Raw genomic sequence first — 23,713 nt, 5'->3', positions numbered from 1 at the left:
GCTTTCTGTACCTTCAGGTAAGCTTTAATAAATCATAAATAAAATATCACTCTGTGTGTGTGTGTGTGTGTGTGTGTGTGTGTGTGCGCGCGCGCACGCGCACACACTGGCATCCATGTAACAGTAACAGGGAAAAAGATATTCTGTTCCTGAGAGACAGTATTTAACTACAAAAGAAAATTCAAATGCTGGACCAGATAGAGGCTCATTTTCATATTGGACTGTATTTTAGGCCACATGTAAAATTTGGTAGCATATACCTGTAATCTCAGCACTAGGGATTAAGAAGGTAGAGGCAGGAAGATCCCAAGTTCAAGGTAGCCCAGGTTACATAGTGAGTTCAAAGCAAGGCTGGGATCTATATAGTAAGTCTCTGTCTCAAATTAACAAAATTTTAGAGCCAGTTGTGGTAGCTCGTGCCTATGATCCTCCACTTAGAAGGCCGAAACACAAAGACAGCCATGAGAATCAAGGTCAGCCCAGGCAACATAGGAAGTTCCAGGCTATAGAGCAAAATCTTGCCTAATAACAAAGCAAAACAAAAGTAATTTTATAGAAAATAAACACTTTAAAATCTTTAATAACTGTAGCACATGTAGTACATGTACATAGTATTGTATTAAAATCTTATTACTTTTGTACTGAAATTTTTAATTGTATGTTTGCATGTATACGTATGAGCACCTTTGCCGTGACACACTTAGATGGGAAGGTCAGAAGACACCTTAATGAAGTCCTTACACCTTTCCATGGGTTCTGGAGGTCAAACTCAGGTCTACTGGCTGGTGTGGCAAGTACCTTTACCTTCTGAGTCACCCAACTAACCCTTAAACTCCATTTTCTATACTTATTCTCTTAGAGACAACATTTTATTTCCTTGTACCTAGTTACTAATGATAAGAGACAGTAAATTTTCCTAAACCTCAAAGTTTCCTTGTTTTCCCCTCATGACTAGAGAAAAGGTGAAATAAACAGAAAAAAATACAATAAACACTTGAATTGTCAGCAATATACACTAAAGACCTATGGTGACACATTATTTCTGATTTATAGTAGCTTGCCTGAAGATTCAGAAAGCAAAGTCAGCCACAAGCCATAGAAGCCAGGCACACACCTTTAATCCCAGCAGTCAGAAGCTATAAGGTAGTGGTACACACCTTTAGTCCTAGGACTCAGGATTAAGAGGTAGACTAATCTCTCTGAGTTCAAGGTGGCCCAGGGATACACGAAATTGAATCAGTCTAAAAGAGTAACAGATCACATGCCTTTAATCCCAGCACTAGAAGGGTATAAAAGATAGAAGCAGGTTCTTCAGTATTCAGTAGGAGACAGTCATTCTCCAGCCAACCTGAAGATAGGAACATTCATTCTCCAGTCATGCTGTGGAGAGACAGCAGTCTGAGGCTTGATGAGAGCTTGTGGAGACAAGATCAGCCCTTTCAGTCTGAGGTAGAGGTAAGAAGCTAGAGGCAGACTGCTTTGCTTTTCTGGTCTTCAACTTGAAGCTTGAACCCTAATAGCTGTCATTGTGTCCTTCATTTTTCATGTTACAAAGACCCATTCATATATATCCTGTGAATCATAAATTACTACAGTGAACACTATGTCTTTAGCAGCACCCAGAAAGAAACTTGGCTCTGTAAGCTCAGAGAATTTAAACAAATGTGCCAATTTACCACAGACTGCACTGGGAGGTGAAATACTGAAAACTGAGTATAGATGTTAGTAGTTTTTATTCTACTGAGTTCTAAAATGTAAAATTACTCTACATAACATAAAACTCAGTACTGAGTGTGCTGAAGACTCTGACTCTTATCACACCACTTGGGTTTAGACTATCTACTAAATTGTTATGCTACAAAACTTTATTAAACTTGATTACCATAAAACCAGAGGTTAGTATCGGTGTGGACAGATGACTTATGGCCCTGAGTCCATCCTCTCTTCAGAACCAAATCTCAGGCTCTAATGACTGAGCTATGTGCAAATCTCTTCTTGGAACTAGAGACAAAACAGAACAGGACTCTCCATGTTTCAAGAACACATTTTAACTTTAATGTACAAAGGACTGATGCACATACCAACTCACAGAATGTTGCAGTATACACAGGCCTACACAGGTCCAAGTGAGACGGGATAGGAACACTGAGAAGACAAAGTGGACAGGAGCTCCCATCCCTAACCAAGAAGCTGTCTCCAACTGACACCAGCTAGCAAAGGAAGAAAAAAAATTTTTTTGCAATGGACTCTCACTGGGTATATGTCATGTACACTTAAGGGCAGATCCCATGCCCGGCAGTACATGGACAACACAAAATGAACTCAATTGTAGACTTTTGGTCTCATGTTGCTTTGTTTGGGCTTTTTTTTTTTTTTTAATCTTACTGGGCTTCTTCTCTATAATGTTTTCCGATTTTGTGGGGGGGGGGTTATGGGTTTTATATGTGTGTTTCTTGTAGTTTTTCTTTGGGTTTTTTTCTGTTTTGTTGCTTACTTCCTAGAGGGAGAGAGAAATGTTGAGGAGTCAGGAAGGATCTGAGAGAAACAGGGAGATTTAAAAACCATTAGACCATGATTCAATTTGATCTTTTCCTTATATTTACCTAATTATTTTCTGTTTGCTGGGGCACGTGTGCCATGGCATGTGCATGGAGGTCAGAGGACAACTTGCAGGAGTTAGTTCTCTCTCCAGTGGTCAGGCTGTTGACAAGCACTTTTACCCACTAAGTCATTGTACTGGCCCTATACAGAATTAGGTAGCCTGTTTAAGACTGGTGAAAGGGTTTAAAAAGAAGTCAACTTTGAGGTTGTCCAATTCTTGAAGAGCATGCAGACATATTGTCTACTCCCTCAAGTCAGAAACGTGATGATTCTCTCTCACTGACATAATCAATCCTTTTAAAGGATGCTTCCAATAGGCAGGAGCAAATTAAGATAGAGTTTTCCCATTATACCACATGAGCTCGAAAGTAATAACAAGTTCAAGTTTCACAAGGGCCTTCAAAGTGAAAACAATGTTGTCTGCCAAAAAACCAAAATCAATAAACAGATAACTAATAAAAGTAAAAACATAAATAAAAAGCAAAGTAAAGTTCCATGAACCCAGACAAAAGGAAGCTGCAATACAACTTCAAACTATAATTACACATAAGAGAAGATCAGGCACACCTTACCATCCAGTTTCTCAAAGTCGAGAAGTATGGAGCTTTATTTCTTAAATCCCCATTTGTGCATTCAAGACAACCACAAGCATGTTTTCAAAGAGTGGTTTTTATCATCTACTACGAATTTTAAGCAGTAGACAGTAAAAAACTTCTCTCTCCACAGAAGCCAATGATACTAAGGGTGGGAGCTACCAAGCAGTGATGAAAAGTGAATACCAAGAAACCTATTTGAGAAGACAGCTAGAGAAGAAAAATAGAAAAACTGACAGCATACCAAAGATGAAAACGCTGATCAAAGATATTTGAAAGTAAGTGTACTAATAATTGACATTGTGAGGCATTAACTTAAACCGCAAAAGAAAGTCACTAACATTCAAGGTTTTATTTCTGTATGTTGCTATAAAATAGTACCAAATTCATTCATAAAGCATTCTAAAATGCACATGAATATCACATGTGTTCAATCAAAGCCAACTACGTCACTGTGTCATGCAGAGCAGCAGTTTAATAGTAGCACAACGACCACGCAGCAAGCGTATCATAACTGCTGCTCAGAGTAAAGCCAACCAACCATGATAAAAACAACAAAACCACAGTATTTGTGGAGTTTTCTGGGGGCAGTCTAACCACAGTCACTGTATTCACCCTAATAATAAAAACTTGTGGGACCAGAAGGCAACTCAAGGTTAACGTTGTATGCTTAGTGTGCAAGGCTCACACTCAGCATCGAGCACGACAAAAATAGGGCTTTCTATTTCTTTCAATTTGCTGTTACTATATTTTAAAAAATATGTGTCTGAACAGACTTCTCCAAAGGTGGAATGAAAAAATAGCAATGTAGCTAGTATGGTGGTTCATGTCTTTAATCCCAGCATTTGAGAGGCAAAGGCAGTAGGAGCTCTATGAGTGTGAGGCCAGCTTGGTTTCATAGTGAGTTCCAGGCCAAGGCCATATAGTGAGACCCTGTCTCAAAACAATAAAGACAACAGGAAGGGGAAAAAAAACCCACAGGATGTAAATTATATTACAAATTTTGTCATCTAAAAAAAAATTAGACATGGGGCTGGGGAAATGGCTCAGTGGTTAAAAGCACTGACTGCTCTTCCAGATGACCTGGGTTTATAAGTCCCAGCACCTACATGGCAGCTCACAACTGTATGTTACTCCAAGATCTGACAACCTCACACAGACATACATGCAGGCAAAACACCAATTCAAATAAAATAAAAATAAATAACTTAAAAAAATTAGATACACAGCCGGGCGGTGATGGCGCACACCTTTAATCCCAGCACTCGGGAGGCAGAGGCAGGCGGATCTCTGTGAGTTCGAGGCTGGGCTGGACCGACAGCCTCCAAAACAATACAGAGAAACCCTGTCTCGTAAAAACAAAAACAACAACAAAAAAAAATTAGATACACTAAAAAAGGTAAGCATATCATCTTGTTGCTTCTGCGGAATTATAATTATCTATTTAAGAAGCTTTCAACTCTTTTTGAGTAAATTAAAATGTTAAAATACCATATTTTGGGCTGTACAAAATTGTGTGTGTGTGTGTGTGTGTGTGTGTGTGTGTGTGTGTGTGTGTGTGTGTGTTGTGTATTTTTGAGACAGGGTTTCTCTGTGTAGCCCTGGATGTTCTGGAACTTGCTCTGTAGACCAGGCTGGCCTCAAACTCACAGTTCCTACTACCTGTCTCTGCCTCCTGAGTGCTGGGATTAAAGATGTGCACCACCCAGCTCAGAATTGTATTTTTAAAACTGACTTTAATTTAATATATCTGTATGTTACTGTAGACTGTGTGTGCATCAGATCTCCTGGAGCTAGCATTATAAATGTTTGTGAACCACCTGCTGTGAGTGCTGAGACTTGAACTCAGGCCTTCTGAAGAACAAGAACTTTAATCACTGAATATCACTAGTCCCCAAGCTACAAGCTTTCTAAATTTACAGAAACGAAATACGTTTAACAAAAAACTCAAAGTAAGAAGAATCAATGATTCTTAAAGTGAACTTACCCATTGGTACATAAGATTTAAATCGTGTTGACAATCTATCCACAAAGGCACTTAAAATCTCCAATCCTAATAATGATACCTGCAAACAGAAAGAGATTTAATGAATACATATTACTGATGCATACTGTAAGACAGTATGTAATACAGCATATTAGTAAGACTTTAAAATGAGGTTTAGCTGGGTATGGTAACACAGGCCCTTAATTCCATCACTCAGGAATCAGAGCCAGGAGGATCTGAGTTTAAGGCCAGCCTGGTCCACATAGTGAGTTCCAGACTAGCAATGGGAACAGCATGAGACCCTTGCTCAAAATAGTAAAATTAATTTTTTTTTAAATTTTATTTTCCAGTTTAAATTTAGATAAGAAACGAGGTTGCTTCACAAGTCAGTTCCAGGTCCCTCTCCCATTCCCTCCCCTCCTCCCGTGCCCTCCCCCCACCCCCCCCCGTTATCCCCTCATTTCCCCAGGGAGGGTGAGGCCCTCCATGGGGGTGTGCATAGTCTGTCATTTCATATAGGGCAGGGCCTAGACCCTTCCCCAAGAGTTCAGGGTGAGAGTGCACCTCACATTGTTCTATGGGAGTCCAAAGTCCGTGTGTATACTTGGGATGGGTACTGATCTGCTGCCCAAGGCTCAATAGATTCCCTAGGCCTCTTCACTGACACCCAGATTCAGGAGGTCTTGATCAGTCCCATGCTGGATTCCCAGGCTTATGCCTGGGATTCAAGAGTTAACCTTTGTCTGGTCAGCTGTTTCTGGAGGTTAAACCAGCCCAGTCTTAATCCCTTTGATCATCAGTCCTCCCTCTCTGTTACTGGCTTTCTTGAGTTCAGCTCAGTACTTAACCAAGGGAGTCTGCCTCTTCTTCGATCAGCCACTAAATAAAGTTTCTGTTTCCCAGACTCTCTGGCCATAGGATTGTAGGCTGGCACTCCCCAGATCTATGTCTAAAATCCATATATGAGAGAGTACATGCCATGTTTCTCTTTTTGTGACTGGGTTACCTCACTCAGGATGGTTTCTTCTAGTGTCATCCATTTGCCTGCGAATCTCATGATTCCATTATTTTTTTCTGCTGAATAGTACTCCATTGTGTAGATGTACCACATTTTCTCTATCCACTCTTCGGGTGAGGGACATCTAGGTTGCTTCCAAGTTCTGGCTATTACAAATAAAGCTGCTATGAACATAATGGAACAGACATCTTTGTTGTATGAATGGGCATCTTTTGGATATATGCCTAAGAGTGGAGTTGCTGGGTCTTGTGGTAGGTTTATTACCATTTTTCTGAGGAATCTCCATACTGATTTCCAAAGTGGCTGAACCAGTTGGCACTCCCACCAGCAATGGAGGAGTGTCCCCCTTTCACCACATCCTCTCCAGCATAAATTGTCATTGGTGTTTTTGATTTTAGCCATTCTGACAGGAGTGAGATGGTATCTCAGAGTTGTTTTGATTTGCATTTCCCGGATGGCTAAGGATGTTGAGCACTTTCTCAAGTGCCTCTCAGCCATTTTAGACTCCTCTATTGAAAACTCTCTATTTAGTTCTGCAGCCCACTTTTTAATTGGGTCCTTTGCTGTTTTGGAGACTTGCTTCTTGAGTTCTTTGTAAATTTTGGAGATCAACCCTCTGTCAGATGTGGGATTAGTGAATATTTTTTCCCATTCTGTGGGCTGCCTTTTTGTCTTGCTGACTGTGTCCTTTGCCTTACAGAAGCTTCTCAGTTTCAGTAGGTCCCATTTATTAATTGTTGATCTCACTGTCTGTGCTACTGGTGTTATGTTCAGGAAGCTGTCTCCTGTACCAATTCGTTCAAGGGTACCACCCACTTTCTCTTCTAAGAGGTTCAGTGTGGCTGGATTTATGTTGAGGTCTTTGATCCATTTGGACTTAAGTTTTGTGCATGGCGATAAACATGAATCGATCCGCATTCTTCTACATGCCAGTCTCCAATTATGCCAGCACCATTTGTTGAAGATGCTTTCTTTATTCCATTGTATATTTTTAGCTTCTTTGTCAAAGATCAGATGTTCGTACAAAACAACCCTGTTCAACAAGGCAATGTCCGGAGGCATCACCATCCCTGACCTCAAGCTCTATTATAGAGCTATAGTCCTGAAAACAGCTTGGTATTGGCACAAAAATAGACAGGTAGACCAATGGAATCGAATTGAAAATCTGGGTATTAACCCACACACGTAAAATTAATTTTTAAAAATTTAGTGAGAATAATGTATTCGGAAGTAGGCAGACATGGCAATGAGGATTCTACTCTCAAACACATAAATAGTAACAATTTGTAAATGTATAGAAAACAGTGGTAAAGCACACTTGGCAAAAATTTAGTAACTGATAAATTAGGTAATGGTCACACAGAAGTTTCGTGACTATACTGACTTTTCATTTTGCAATGTTTCCTAAATAAAACAGTAAGAAATTCAAAACTAGCCGGGCGGTGGTGGCGCACGCCTTTAATCCCAGCACTCGGGAGGCAGAGGCAGGCGGATCTCTGTGAGTTCGAGGCCAGGCTGGACCGACAGCCTCCAAAACAATACAGAGAAACCCTGTCTCGTAAAAACCAAAAAAAAAAAAAAAATTCAAAAGTATCTTTGATTACAAAGGAATTTCAGTTTCTGTCTAGAATGTAGAAATTGGAAAATGAAATCAGTCATATTCCAATAAGGAAAAAAAAACATAGCCAGGTGGTAATGGTGCATGCCTTTAATCCCAGCACTTGGGTGGCAGAGGCAGGCAGATCGCTGTGAGCTCAAGGTCAGGCTAGTCTACAGAGCTAGTTCCAGAACAGCTAGGGCTGTTACACAGAGAAACCCTGTCTCCAAAAACCAAACCAAACAAACAAAAATACTTATCTTCAAAATAATAACTGTTCTTGAATTCATGAGAAAGCTGAGGTTGTAGAACAGTGGTTCTCAACCTTCCTAATGCTGTAACCCTTTACATTGGTTTCTCATGTTGTAGCGACCCCAAATATAACATTTTCATTGCTACTTCATAACTATAAGTTTGCTACTGTTATGAATCTTAACGTAAATATCTGTGCTTTCTGATATCTTCAGTGACCCCTGTGAAAGAGCCCCTCCCCACCCCCAAAGATTGAGAACCACTGTTGGAGAATAACCAGCCAGTCTGAAATCTCTTTTGGTTTTTTGAGACAGGGTTTCTCTGTGGCTTTGGAAGCTGTCCTGGAACTCGCTCTTGTAGACCAGGCTGGTCTTGAACTCACAGAGATCCACCTGCCTCTGCCTCCCGAGTGCTGGGATTAAAGGTGTGCGTGGTCACCACCGCCCAGCTATGAAATCTTAAAGAAAAAAAAACAGACATATACAACCAAAAAGTCCAAAAGTGACAGGAGGAAAATGAAGCCATAGTACAAGGGGATAAGAAGAATTCCACTGCATTTAAAAAAATTGTTAATATCTGAGTGTGGGCTAGTATGGAAACTTTTTTTTTTCAAAACAGGGTTTCTCTGTATTGTTTTGGAGCCTGTCCTGGAACTCGCTCGGTAGACCAGGCTGGTCTCGAACTCACAGAGATCGACCTGCCTCTGCCTCCCGCGTGCTGGGATTAAAGGCGTGCTCCACCACCACCCAGCCTTAGTATAGAAACTTTTAAAAATATTTTTGAACATTTTTCTTTCTTTTTGGTTTTGGTTTTGTTCTTTTTTGAGACAGGGTTTCCCTGTGTAGCTTTGGAGCCTCTCTTGGCACTAGCTCTGTAGACCAGGCTGGCCTCAAACTCATGGAGATGCCTACCTCTGTCTCCCAAGTGATCGGATTAAAGGCATGCACCACCACTACCCGGATCATTTTCTTCATTACTTTTGTATATATGAGTGTTTTGCTTGTGTATGTCTGCGTAGCACCTGCATGAAGTACCTATGGAAGCCAGAAGAGGATGACAGATCCCCTTTGACTTGGAGTTACAGACAGTTGTGAGCCACCATATGGGTGCTGGGAATTGACCCTGGGTCCTCTGGAAGACCAGTCAGATGTTCTTAACTGCTGAGCCATGTTACCCTTAGTAAGAAAACTCATCAATACCCAGAGGTACGGGAGAGTTCTACCTACTCACAGACTCCAGTTTGCACCCACAGACAAGATTGCTCTATAATTAAGACCCAGGGCTGGTCAGAAGATTGGAGAAGGTACTGCAGCAGTGGAGATCTTGGGGGAAGAGCATGGCCTATGAGCAAAAGCATCAATGCTTTCAATGCCAGTGTCTTCTATAAAAGAAAAGCTTATGAAGTGCTGAGGGAGAAGATCCAGTATTCAATACCTAGAACACAGGGAAATCAACCGTAGTGGAGGAAAGGAGAGAGACTCACAGCTCTCAGAATAAGAAAGAAAACCATCCTTAACCCAAACTATCCAGATGAGAGGTTGTGTCTGATAAAGCCTCACCCCAAGGCTTAAGGGCAAAGATTCTCCAAAGAATGAATCTGGATCAGAAAGATTAAGAAACTGGCCCCACACCTCACAGTTAGGATACTAAGACTAAGAGCATAGGGAAGAGGGTTTTACAGGAAATAGGGAAGGACTCAAGCAGAGGGTTGGTCCGAAATGCTAAAGAAAACCCCCTATCAAACTAATCCAGAGGAACCAGAAGTAAACAGAAACCAATAGCAGCCATAGCAACTACAACACAGAGACCTAACTCAACTCTTGACTACACTGATTTAAGTGTAGCAGAAAGAAAAGGTGCTACTTCAAAGATAAAAACTATTTAATTTAGTCTTAAATTTTTAGACTACACTGCAACTTTTTGAATTAAGAAGTATGAGGCACAGGAAAAACAAAAGATAGGGGGATTGGGACCCCAGTATCAAGAGCAAAGCCATCAATAGACAAAAAACAATGTACAGGTCTAAAGCATAAGTTTAAAAAACCACTAATGATTAATGTGTTTGCAGCACAAGGTACAGACCAGTGACAGAGCACTTAACTAGACCCTGAAAAGGCCTTGGCTCAGTCTCTGTAAAAGGAGTAGTAACCAAAGACCAACCCTCATTCTAAAATAACAACGATTAAAGGGGCTCCAAATACAGGTTAGTTGGTAATGTGCTTGCCTAGCATGCATGAGGCCCTGAGTTTAAATCTCTAGTGCCATATAAACTGGACATGGCAGAGAACAGCAATCATGGACACTATACTCCAAGGGAGTTTTTAAAAATTTACAAAGCGCCGGGCGTTGGTGGCGCACGCCTTTAATCCCAGCACTTGGGAGGCAGAGGCAGACGGATCTCTGTGGGTTCGAAACCAGCCTGGTCTACAGAGCAAGCTCCAGACAGAGAAACCCTGTCTCGAAAACCCAAAAAAAAAAAAATTACAAAGCAAAAAAAACCCAGACAACATCCATGAATAAATAATTAATTTCAGCACACAGGTGGAAATCTTGGGAAACATAAGCCATCCTGGTTCACCTATCAGGTTGTAGGACAGCCAACACTACACAGTGAGACACTGAAAACAAAACAAAACACAAATGATAAAAATAACCCAAAATGCAGAGAAACCCTGTCTCGAAAAACCAAAAAATAAAATAAAGAAATAACCCAAAATATATTTTATTTAAAAATGGCAAAAAGAGGGACCAGTAAACTGGCTCAGCAGGTAAAGCCCTTTGAAGTGCAAGTCTGAGTTCAACCTCTGGGACGGATGGACGGGGACACACACACACACACACACACACACACAGAGTCCTAGTTGGGTATCTACTACTGTGATAAATACCATGACCAAAGCAACTTGGGAGGAAAGAGTTAACTTCATCTTATAGTTTACACTGTAAACTTCACAGTCCCTCCTGAAGACAAGTCAGGGCAGAAACTCAAGGCAGGAATCTTTGGCAGGCATAGTGGAGTATCCCAGCACTTGGGAGGCAGAGGAAGCTGAATCTCTAAGTTTGAGGCCAGCCTGCTCTACATGCTAAGTTCCAGGACAGCCAAAACTATGTGGAGAGAACTTGCCTCAAAAAAAAAAAAAAAACCATTAATTAATTAATTTAAAAAGGGAACCTGAAGGCAAAGGTGATGGGGAACACTGCCTCCTGCCTTGCTGCCCATGGCTCACTCGGCTTGCTGTTTCTATCTAGCACAGGACCACCTGCACAGAAGTGGCACTGCCCATTGAGGGCTACACCCTCCCACATCAAACATTAATCAAGAAAATGCCTTACAGACTTGCCTATGGGTCAGTCTCCTGAAGGCTCTTCTCAACTGAGGTTCCCTTTTCACGTAAGCTGTTTACCCACTGAGCCACTTCCCTAGTCCAAGTAGTCAAACTCTTCCAAGTTCAGGTATACTGAAGAGATGGAGTTTGCCAATAACTAACGACACCACTTTCAAAGTCTTAGCCACCAACAGCCACTCATCTGTAATGGTCTGAACTGGTGTAGTGGCATCCCAGCAATTAAATGTTCTGCTGCAGTCATATGACTATTGTTATATTTCCTTGGTTAGTCAGACTGGCATACCTACAGGTCCTACATTCTCAGACAAAACTGACATCAGATGGAAAATATTTGGGGGTTAAAAACCTAAGTCTGAGCCGGGCGGTGGTAGCGCACGCCTTTAATCCCAGCACTCGGGAGGCAGAGGCAGGCGGATCTCTGTGAGTTCGAGGCCGGGCTGGACCAACAGCCTCCAAAACAATACAGAGAAACCCTGTCTGGTAAAAACCAAAAAATTAAAAAAAACCTAAGTCTGTGCTGAACAGCTACAGGTTTTCTCCCTTTATCATTAATCCCTGAACAATACAGTATAACAAGTATTCCCACTGAATTAGCTGTGAGAAGTAACTGAAAAATGACTTCAAGTACACAGAAGGATTTTGCAGGCATGGACAATATAAGGGTCCTGAGCATCTGTGCATTTTAGTATTCAAGGGAAGGAGATCTCTGGAACCAATCCCTTATTGACATTACAGGGAAACTACACATTTTCTCTCATCATAAATTATGTATAGGAGTCGTTTCTAGTATAGTTAGGATATTACAAGGAGTTTTAAAGATTATATGCTTGATATCAAACATGTTATTTCAGAATATAAAGGGAACATTAAAGGAGGACACTGAAGCTAGACACTGTGGCACAGCACACAGGAGCTTGACAGGACTGAAAGCACCCTGGGTTCCACAATAAAGCCCTGAGAGAAAGACTAACTCTGACTTCACGAGAATCAGCTAGACAAATTCTCATGCATATGCTTGGAGTGGCAACATAAAGAGACAGTGTTAATGGGGGGAAAATCTAAAAACAACCTGGATGTTCATCCCACCCAGCAGGTAAGTAAGAATGAATAATAAAATCAGTAAGCAGTGATGAGAAGTAAACCTTGCCTCCTTTCTCTTAACCCAAACTGGTATACTTGGAATAGCAAAATAGCCACCAAGCTGACAGCCTGAGTCCAATGCCCAGAGCCCATGTGGTAGAAACTCACTCCTACAAGTTGTCCTCTGACTGCACCCACACTCTGTAAAACATAATAAAACTGGTATATTTTAAGAATGTGGTATGTAACAAGAAATATGACTTAGGTGATACTGATATTATTGGGAGGTATAGGAATGCCAAATGGGGCCCAACGGCCACTTGGTACAGGCACTTACAACCTGAGTCTGAACCCCAGGACCCACATGAGAAAAGGAGGAAATAGGCCCCCATAAGTTATTCTTTGGCCTACACATGGACTAGGGCACAAGTGTGCACCTAAACCACACATGTGAGTGCATGCACACATGCATACACACAAATAAATAAATGGCAAATGGGCTGTGATCTTGAACTTACAGAAATAAAAAATGCTAGCACATTCATTAGCCTACCACTATGTATTGATACTGTAAATGTTAGTTATTTTTTTCAACCCACTTACTGTTATGTTTCTAGGCAGAATGTAAATGTTATTAATCCTGAGGAGGCACACGAGAGAAAAAGAACATTCAAGTTCTCTCCTGCTAATTTACGAGGGCTCTGACCTAAATCAAGATACTTAGGTCATCTTTTCTACAAAAAGGAAAAGGATACAGTCTTTTTATTTTTTTATTTTTTTTATTTTTTTTGGTTTTACAAGACAGGGTTTCTCTGTTTTGGAGGCTGTCAGTCCAGCCTGGCCTCGAACTCACAGAGATCCGCCTGCCTCTGCCTCCCGAGTGCTGGGATTAAAGGCGTGTGCCACCAACGCCTGGCGGATACAGTCTTTTTAAAGCCATCTTAAAGAGCAAATGACCTGCAAACTAAACATGTAAAGGAGAGTTTGAGACTCATAAGGACAGCTTTTAAATGATGATTTTCATCTTAACAATATTTAAGGGGGAAATTTTATTAACATAATATTGCTACAAAATCTGCAAAGCTTTTGACAAAACTCAAATACCAGAGTATACGCATCATATATATGCCCATTCCCATGATCATAAATCCCTAGTTATGACTTCTCCACCAGACTCAAGACTTTAACCACCTACTTAACAATTTTAACTTTGATATTAAACAACACAGCCGAGTTAAAACCAAACTTTTCCCTTCCTTGACCCTCCTGGTCTCCATTTCAGCAGATAACATGTCTATCCTATTGCTCAAGAAGGCAAGATTCCAGCTAGGCAATGGTGGTGCACTCCTTTACTCCCAGGACTGGTGAGGCAGCAACAGGCAGATCTGTGACTTTGAGGCCAGCCTGGTCTATAGAGTGAGTTCCAGGACAGTCAGGGCTACATGGAGGCCCTGTGTCTTAAGTGTCTGTTCTATTGTTATGAAGACACAACATGACCAAGGCAATTTACAGAAGACAGCATTTAACTGAGGGCTTGCTTACAGTTTCAGAGGACTAGTCCATGAACATCACAGTGGAAAACAAACAGGCATGCTGTTGAAACAGTAGCTGACATCCTGATCCAAAAATTGGGGACCAGGGAGACTAGGCTGGCATGGGCTTTTAAGACTTCAAAGCCCACCCTCAGTGACACACCTCTTCCAAGATGGCCATACCTCCTAATCCTTCCTAAACAGTCCACCAACAGGTGATTCAAATATATATATGTATATGTATATGTGTGTGTGTGTGTGTGTGTGTGTGTGTGTGTGTGTGTATGAGCCTAAGGAGGCCATTCTCATTCAATCCACCACATCCTGTCTCAAAAAAAATCCAATTTTCAGCACTATCACTGCTACAAAACCAGGCCTTACCACCAAGGACTTTCCTTTTGTTATTCCTCTACTTTCCAACTAAAGGACTGTCCCTCATATAAATCCTGTACCACATTTAAAATAAGATCACACAGCCCCAGATATACAGTGAGTTCAAGGTCAGCCTAAACAACAAGAAAACCTGTCTCAAAAAAACAAACAAGCTGGCAGTGGTGGTGCATGTCTTTGATCCCAGCCCTCGAGGCAGAGGCAGGCAGATCTCAGTGAGTCTGAGGCCAGCCTGATCTACAGAGTGAGTTCCAGGGCATCCAGGACTGCTACAGAGAGAAACCCTGTCTCAAAAAAACAAAAACAAACAAACACAAGCCCTGAATCCTGCATATCTGTATATCCACTTGGCAGTTAAGGTAAAAAACACTGGCTGCTTTCCAGAGGACCTAGATTCTATTCCCAGCATCTACATGGCCGTTTACAACCTTCCATTTATAACTCCAAGGAGTTCAAACGATCTCTTCTGGCCTCTGTGGGCATCAGTCATGCACACAGCACACAGACATACATGCATGCAAGACACCCACACACATAAACAATAAAATAAAAAAATAATTTTTAAAAAATTAAAAATAAACCAGGAATGGTGGCACATACGTTTGATCCCAGCATGGGAGGGGGTGGGACAGACACAGGCAGGTCTCTGTGAACCTAAGGATAGCCTGGTCTACATAGCGAGTTTCAGGCTAGCCAGGGCCTCATAGTGAGAAGTGAGGTCTTGTGTCAATAAATAAATAAATAAACAAGCTCTTACAATAGAATGCCCTCTTTCTAACAATATTAGAAAAAAATTTATGCTAAAAAAAGTAAGAACTGAGGATTAGTAATTCCCGAAGAAGAGAGAGCTGAGTGATCAATGCCCTTGAGTAGAGAAGGCCCTGCATCTAACACCAGAGCCAAGGAACTGGCATAAGTGAGGAAGACAGCAAATTCACTCATACACCGGAAAAGAAAGACTAGCGCAGTGAGCGAGCGTGCTTCCACAAAGTGTTTAGACAGCGCAGGAAGAGCCTGTGGCACTTCCAACTGATCAAGTGGTCTCAGGCTGCGCATCCGTGAGGACCATGAAGGAACTGTGTGAACCTCAGGATCCTAACCAGTTAACTGGAAGCTTAGAGACATGACAGAAAACTTGGAGTCCTGAGGTATCACAAGTGCCACCTGCCAGCAAACATCTGAAGGCTGCGATGGCTTGAAGGCAATCCTACTTACTGTCCATGTGGAGAGTGTGGCACATGAGTTTTCACTGGAGAAGGAGAGCAGACATTACTAAAGGGCTGGCTTCCCACAACAGCCACTGCTGCAACAACCTAAAACAGCCATGCTGAGTACAGGTGCCTTTCTTACACAGTGGGGGTACCTAGTTCATTTCTTCAAAAGAAACTAATACTCCCCAAATGGTAATAGCATTTTAGTAAAGATTAGACCTTTTTCCCCCTGAGACAGGGTCTCATTATATAGTTCAATTTGGCCTCAAATTCAGTATCTAGTTCAGAGTGACCTTGATCTTGGGAGCCTCCTCCCTCAGCCTTCCAAATGCTACTTATCATATGCATGTGTCACCATGGCTAGCTTTTTCTCAAACTTAAAAAAAAATTAAGAGAATAAAGAGAAAATATGTAGTGGAACATTGAGGTGCTGAATTCTAAAACTCCATCATTTTCTTCAGTCACGTAGCCACCAGTAAGATGCCCATGCCCCTGCACAGAACCCCACACTCCTTTAAGTAACCCTAACTGAGCTCACCGATCCACTCAACTAAAAAAAGAAAAGGCACCAAAGTGGAAGGGAACTATATGGAAATAGAAAAAGTGAAAAGAGTAATGGGTGGTGAATGCGAAGAAAATACATTATACACATGTATGAAAATGTTACAATGAAATCCATTATGCATAATTGATATTATATGTTAGTAAGACTTTATTTGAAATCTTGGTAAACGTCTAACCTTCCTATAATTCATATAGCCCCCACCATTAGATCTGCAGCATTGTAGTTTGTTGTCCCTATAGATAAAAATTTTAAAGTGCAGCCTATTCACTGGATATATTGCTAAAAATCGCTCCATCCAGGGGAAGCTCCTGCACACATTTCAAAGCAATACTGCCACCAGAAGACTAAAAGGAAAAGTAACTGCTAACAACTCCGGTCCGGCTAATTACTGAATGTTTACTTATCTTCATCCGTGGCTATATTACAATCTGCCTGCCCCTGCTCCTGCCTCGACACCTATTCCTTCTTGTACCTCACCGCACTCGCTGTCTGCCTGCAGCACTGACTAAACCTGATAGCCCATGCTTTTAAATCTGAATCCGTCCCCAACTGCAAAAAACGCAAGAGGACAAATGAGCGTCCAACGGCTTTCTGTTGTCGATTAAGAGAAAAGCAAATAAATAATGCCATGACATGAGCAGTCCTTTCGTGAGAACCTGAATGGACGCTCAACATATTTTTGAGAGATGATCACAACCTTCACATAAAGACTACGAAAGAAGAGAGAGAGAGAGAGAGAGAGAGAGAGAGGGAGAGGGAGAGGGAGAGGGAGAGGGAGAGGGAGAGGGAGAGGGAGAGGGAGAGGGAGAGGGAGAGGGAGAGGGAGAGGGAGAGGGAGAGAGGGGGAGAAAAGGAGAGGAGAGGAAAAGAGAGGGAGGAAGGACGGGAAATAGAGAAGGAACGACGGAGGAAAGGGTAGGGGAAGAGAATTACAGAGGAGGGACTGGAGGAGGGAGGCGGGGGAGAAAAGAAACCGGAGGTTAAGTAAAACAGAAATCATCAATCGGAAGAGAAAAACTTGACTGTCCAACTTCACGCCGCATCCTAACGCCTCGTCTCGGCGCAGGCGTTACACGGGCGTCTACCAGCCGCACAAAGTCTTCAAGCCTTTGGCTGCAAGTTATCACTTTGAAAAGCGCCAAGCAGCTCCGTAACGCGTCACGGAACCGCCGCCCGCGGCCGTACCCCAGACCTGGCGGCGATGCCAGCGCGTCCCGGGACCCCCGGCGGCAGCGCGCCAGGGTTAAAGAGCCGCGGCGAGGAGCGCGTCCGCCCGCCCGCCCGTTCGCACCGCCGCTCACCCGGTAGTTGCTCGAGCCCACCCAGCCGGTGAGCGCGTCCACTGTCTTGGCCAGGCGGCTCGGGTCGTCCTCCAGGTCCGGGATGGCGCCGGGCGCGCCGAGGTAGAGCAGCAGCTCCTCGCCCGCCTGCAGCCGGCCGCTCACGTCCTTCTGCAGCACTTGGGCGCTGAAGTACTCGGCGCCGCGGGGCTCCATGGCCGCGCCCGCCGCCCCTCAGCCGCCCGTCGCCCCTCAGCCTCCAACTTTCCTCGCAGCACCGCCCAGCCGCGGTGGTGGGGCCTCCGAGACGCGCTCGCCACCCAGAGACGCCGCTGCCCGGGCCCCGGCGGCCGGCGGGGGACGGCCCACCCCCAAAACTACTCAAACTCGGCGCCCCCCGCTCCCAGCCCCGCTTCAGAGGCTGCGGCTGCCGGCGACGTCAGCGCGCGCGTGACGTCAGAGCGACGCGCCCGGGGCCGAGCGGAGGCTGCGGCCTGTGGCGCTGCTGCGGGCGGGCGCAGGGGGCGGTCGGGGTCGTTTCGGTCTACTCGCGTGGGCGCTCCCCGAAAGCCCCCGTGGGGATTCCAGGATCTCCGGCGATTCTCTCCGCTGCCGCCATCATCAATACTGAAGAAGGAAAAACTTTCTGGTACTTGTCCCCGCCCCGCCCCTGCCGTCTCTTTAAACCGGAATACATGATTCACGCTCTTCCTCGACAAAAGACCTGGCTGACCCTGCCTGCTGCCACCCCCACAAGTCGCTGTGGAAGACTTTCTGTTTCTAGTTGACAGCGAGGTTTGGCAAATGGATTCGCAGTTCTGTTAACACATTTTTTTCACGGCCCACCCCAGGTCCGCTAAGTTCCCTGACCGCTGTAGCCCACTAACCTCTTCAGCCCTAGCCGATTCCAATTTGATTTTTGCTTTTGTTGGGGTTTGATTTTATTACTTTTTTTTTTCCTTTTTGGACAGGGGCTCGTATAGTACAGGCTAGCCTCCAGCTTGACCTGTATTAGAGGATGATCTTAAATGTCTGGTCCCAACTTTACAACCAAGTGCTGGGATTACAAGCCGGAGCCACAAAACTCGAGTTTTGTTTCTGGGTAGCTGGGGCTGTTATTGATAAGATTTATTTTTATTTTATGTGTACATGTGTGCAGCTGAGCGTATGTATGTGCGCACATGTGCTGATTCCAAAAGTCGAAAGAGGAAGTCAGATCTCCCGGAACTGGAGTTACAGGCGATTGTGAGCCACCTGTGATGGGTGCTGGGACCTGAACTGAAGCCCTCTTAACTGCTCAGCCGCCTGTCTGGCACAGTGTCGTTGACAATGGTTTTGGCTGTGAAGCTCAGACTAGTCTGGAACTCTTGACCATTCGAATTTTATTTCTAACATGATAGGATAGCTTTCCCATTTGTAAGTTATGTGACTTCACACTGTCCTTTTCCCCTCCCCTTTTTCTTTGATCCTGATAAAATGTAAGCTATATCCCTGGGGCTCAATCTGCTATATCTAACTGTGCCCACATTGGAAAGTCCCCAGAGACCACCAGGGAGACAGACCCACTAAACTGCAAAGCAAGGTTTAATGATTGTTCATCCAACCATGTCAGGGACCCCGTCTGGCTAGCTGTCAAAGCAGCCTCCAGAGGGAGCAAAGTTCCCTGTCTACTGCTAGGTTTTATAGACAAAGTTACAGGATTACATCAGTAGGTACCAGTTGGTTTCTGATTGGTTAACATTCAATTAGGAGAATTTCTCAAAGTCATATTTTGGCATGAAATACCCGTGTACCAATTATTTTCATTGGTACTGGAAGGGAACATTCTGTGGTTTCTATGGCTTTGTCTTGTTACTTGCAGGTGGCCTGTTGTACATAGATACCTGTAGTTCTCAGAACTATATCCTGGAGACTACAGGGGAGGTTTGGTTCCCCCCACCCAGAGTTTCCTTTGTGGCCAAACAGTTCCCAGGAACCAAGTATCTAGGAGGCTGGCGAGTGAGGGAGGGATCTGGAGTTTCTTTGTGTTCAGTTTTGGCCCTAGGCTCCCGGAGGCTGGGCCAGAGGATCTGGAGTTTCCTTGTGTCAGTGACCTACGTGTCTTTTCTGTAGCCTGTCAGGGCTGCTAAAGCAGGGGCTGAGTGAGGGTCTGGTCCCTTTATTTAGTTTACCCCTTTCACTATTTCTCGTAGCAAAATGTTGGCATTTCATTCCATGCAGTGTGTATCTTATAAGTTTCTTTCTATGACTTAATCATTTTCTATTGCGCTAAGACTTGTTGAGCCATTCATCTGGCAATAAGCTTCTGAGTTGTTTGCAGTTTTTCATAATTTTTTTTGTTTGTTTTTTCGAGATAGGGTTTCTCTGTAGCTTTGGAGGCTGTCCTGGAACTCACTTTGTAGACCAGGCTGGCCTGCCTCTGCCTCCCAAGTGCTGGGATTAAAGGCATGCACCACCAACGCCCGGCTCAGTTTTTCATAATTATTGGTACATGCACATGAGTCTGGGTGCCCTTGTAGGCAGAGGCATCAGATCCCCTGAATCTGGTGTTACAGGTAGCTGTAAGACACCCATTGTGGATGCTGGGAACCAAACTCAGGTCCTCTGCAAGACCAGTACATACTCTTAACCTCCCTGCCAGGAGATAAACATTTTTAGGACAGGGATGTAGTTCACTTGACCTATTGTTTGCCTAGCACGCACAAATCTCCAGTTTTGACCCTTGCATTGCATAAAGCCAGGTATAGAGACACCAACCTATAATCACAGGAGCAGTTATTTGAAAAATCAGGAGTTTAGTAGTATTCTTCACTGTGTAACGACTTTGAGCCCCCCCCCCCAGCTATATGCAACTCTGTCTTTAAATAAATAAGTCTTGAAGGGACTGGAGAAATTGCTTAGTAGTTAAGAACACTTGTTCTTGCAGAATACCCGGGATTGAATCCCAGCACCTACATGCACCCCACAATTGTCTGTAACTCCAATTCTAGGGGATCTAGCACCCTCTTTTATTCTCGCTGGGCACCAGGCATACGTGTAGTGCAAATACAGATATGCAGTAAAAGCAATCATGCACATAAAATAAATCTTTAAAAACATACAAAGGTATGCCAGGCAGTGATGGCACATACCTTTAATCCCAGCAGTTGGGAGGCAGAGGCAGGTGGATCTCTGTGAGTTCAAGGCCAGTCTGATCTACAGAGCTAGTTCCAGGACACAGTGAAACCCTGTCTTTGGAAGAAAAAAAAAACAGTGCCGAGAAGTAAGAGATGAAATTTTAGGAATGAAATGATAAGCCGAACATCCTTTCATGGTCAGTCACTAAAATGTATCTAGCAACACGTGTCTATTTTTAACAAGCCTGGAATAGTATATTAAAATACTAGAGACTGACTTCCTGGCCTATTGGCTATTTGTGAAAATAGTGGAAACTCTGAGTGAATTTTGTTCTAACAGTACTTTATTTCCCATACAAAGCTACGAAAGAAGTGACCACACTGCTAGTTGGATATGGTATTTTCAACACATGTCCACCAAAGAAAGCCATTGTGTTCTCTCCTGGGTGGGTAGGAGGGAACAAATGGGAGTGGCTTGCCAAAGATGTGACACAACCCAACTGGAAACAACACAGATGTCAGCACCCTGGGAAGTAGATGTGCTATGGCCATATAGTAGAATTCTCATAGCAATAACAATAAAATGACTCGGTGACATAATGTTGAACACAGACACAAAAATTCAAATTGTGTGCTAGTGAGGAGTATGCGTTGTACTTACTGTTTGTAATTTATACCTAGGAAAAAGAAATAAAAGTCAAGGACTGGAACGAAAATGGTGGGGTGGAGGAAAATATAGTCTACTTACTTCTAGCAGTCACTGGTCAGAAGTGATTGGATGTAGTAGCATGGGTCTGTAATCTCAGCATTCAGGGAGGTAGAGTCAAGAGCATCTTGAATTTGAAGCCATTCTGAGTCACATTGTGAGATTCTTGCCCCAACCCCACAGAAAGCATAGCATGGGAAAGACCCTAGGTTTGGTTAGCAATATCACGAAAAAAAGACATAGAATCAAAATAGGGATTGAGTTGAAACCCTGGGAACTGTAGATTTCCTCTCTTCACACCTCCACACCAACAATGGTTTTGATCTCCTGACCTGCCACTATGTCCTGGAGCGCAGAAGGACTCCTTCAGGTTGTAATACCTAGCCCATTATGCACCACAAGGAAGAAGAAGGCAACACAAGTTACAAAGATTTTACTAAATCACCACATAAGCAGGTCATTGATAGATCAGGGCTGCAAGACAAGGAGCCTTGTTTCTCCTGACAGCCCCGAGCAGGGACAGAAACGGGGTTTATAAGCACAAAAATCACAAACATGTGTTGCCAAGTTACAGTTACAGTTTTCATCAATCCAAAATACAATGCAAGCCTTTCAGTCCAACCAATCAGATTCACTTGTTCCTTCTGTGGCTAGGAACAGCCATGTTTCTAAAGAACTAAAGATTCATAACCACTATTTCTGTGGTTTAGGGAGAAGGTTGGTCAGCCATTGGAAAGTTCTCACCTCCTCTAGGACTTGGCAACCTGAACTTTATTTCACCCTACAGGTAAAATGGAGTCTGAAGTCAAAATGGCAGTGCTCAGGCCAAGGTGCCTTTGCCGTCTCCCTTCACTGTAACCCTTCAAATGGAAAATACCCTGGGGCCACCTACTATTTTTTTTTAAGAATTTGAGCTAAGCTCTTAAAGAGAAGTTATCAAATCCAGAAGGAACTTAAGATCCTTTGGGGAAAAAGAACTTAACTCCAACATTTTAGTTTCAGAAACAGGAATGTTAGAATGCAAAATCTGCATTCAGGACTGAAGATTCCATTTGGTTTGGTTTGGTTTTTTTTTTTTTCAAGACAGAGTTTCTCTGTGTAGGCTGGCCTACAACTCGCTCTGTAGACCAGGCTGGCATAGAACTCACAGAGATCCGCCTGCCTCTGTCTCCCAAATGCTGGGATTAAAGGTGTGCACCACCACTGTGGCCTCCATCTTGTTGTGTTCTGAAATTCTCATATTACACTAATTTATTGACTAATGGGGAAGTGGCAAGACCATGGAGTGTGTGGTGATGACAGCACAACCTTCAGGACTCAGCTCTCTCCTTCCACCATGTGGCTTCTGGAGAGAGAACACAGGCTGGGTAGCAAGCACTTTCACCAAGTGATCTCACTTGCCCCAGTTTTTTGTTTGGGGGTTTTGTTTAGATTTTTATTCTGAGACAAGGTCTCTCATGGCCCAGGCTGTCCTGGGACTTGTTATGTACCTGAAACTATCCTTGACCTACTGATCTTCCTGCCTCTATCTCCCACGGGCTAGGATTACAGGCATGTGCCGCTATGCCTGGCTGAGATTTCTCTGATTTGGATGGTTTAAAAGAAATGTCCTAGCCAGATGGTGGTGGCGCACACACCTTTAGTCTCAGCGCTTGGGAGGCAGAGGCAGGCAGATCTCTGAGTGTGAGACCAGCCTGGACTACAGAGCTAGTTCTAGGATTGCCAAGGCTACACAAAAAAAAAAAAAGAAAGAAAAAAAAATCCTGTCTTGGAAAGAAAAAGTGTCCTGCTATTAGACAAATGAGAGTGGGTAGGTGGACATGATTTCTCCATCGGGGACAAACGTTCCTAGGGAAACAGCACTCTGCTATACAGAGGCAGGAAATGCCAAGCAGAATGTAGCTATCCCAGGCAAGCCAGTACTTCCATGGAGAGTTCTCACTGGGATTTTAAGCCATAAAAAGCTTTAATCACATGATCTAATGTGGAAAATAAACATCACTCCACTTCTCCCTGAATACTAATGTCTTGTTTTCAATAAAAGCCTGGAGAAAGAGAGGAAATTTGTGTGTAATGAATGATAGGAAAAATCAGTGCTTCATGAGTATCCATAAGTCCAGTGACATTTCCTTGTCAATGGTGCCAACCTGTTAGACTGCTGTAAAATAAACTATAAAGATAGCATCCATTACATGACTGGAAAACTTCCTGTCTGCAAGGACCCACCAACCTAGTGCTTTCAGAGGTAAAATTTCCACCTTATAAAAGACCATTTTAAGAATGTTTTGTAACAAAAAAAAAATCTATAAAGTCCTATAAATAAAATCCTGCCCCAGTTGCCTGCAACTGGCTGTTTGGTTTTAAATGGTACATTTCCATTTCGTTTAGCAGAGTTTTGGGGTAAGAAAACATACTAAGAAGTTTGTATTGGACTTTGG

General features: G+C 43.2%; 1 protein-coding gene across 31 annotated transcripts in view; it reads right to left on the bottom strand.

Annotated features, from left to right (window-relative positions):
• Clasp2 (cytoplasmic linker associated protein 2) overlaps positions 1 to 17,871 on the bottom strand; it is a 170,668-nt gene extending 152,797 nt beyond the window's left edge. For 13 of the 31 annotated variants that reach the window (XM_040740098.1, XM_040740099.1, XM_040740102.1 and 10 more), the window contains exons 1-2: positions 17,475 to 17,870; positions 5,182 to 5,260 (exon numbers count right to left, since the gene is read on the bottom strand). In XM_040740098.1, the coding sequence (XP_040596032.1) occupies positions 5,182 to 5,260; positions 17,475 to 17,669 (274 nt within the window). In that variant the 5' untranslated portion in view covers positions 17,670 to 17,870. Of the gene's footprint in view, positions 1 to 5,181; positions 5,261 to 17,474 lie in introns of all 31 variants that reach the window. The other 18 variants (XM_021230067.2, XM_040740106.1, XM_005075007.4 and 15 more) reach the window with 3 other exon arrangements.
• Between the last annotated feature and the right edge of the window lie 5,842 nt (positions 17,872 to 23,713).

This window comes from Mesocricetus auratus, unplaced genomic scaffold, assembly GCF_017639785.1.
Source record: "Mesocricetus auratus isolate SY011 unplaced genomic scaffold, BCM_Maur_2.0 Super-Scaffold_100691, whole genome shotgun sequence".
Classification (NCBI taxonomy): Eukaryota; Metazoa; Chordata; class Mammalia; order Rodentia; family Cricetidae; genus Mesocricetus; species Mesocricetus auratus.
This window is presented reverse-complemented; position numbering and strand designations above follow the sequence as displayed.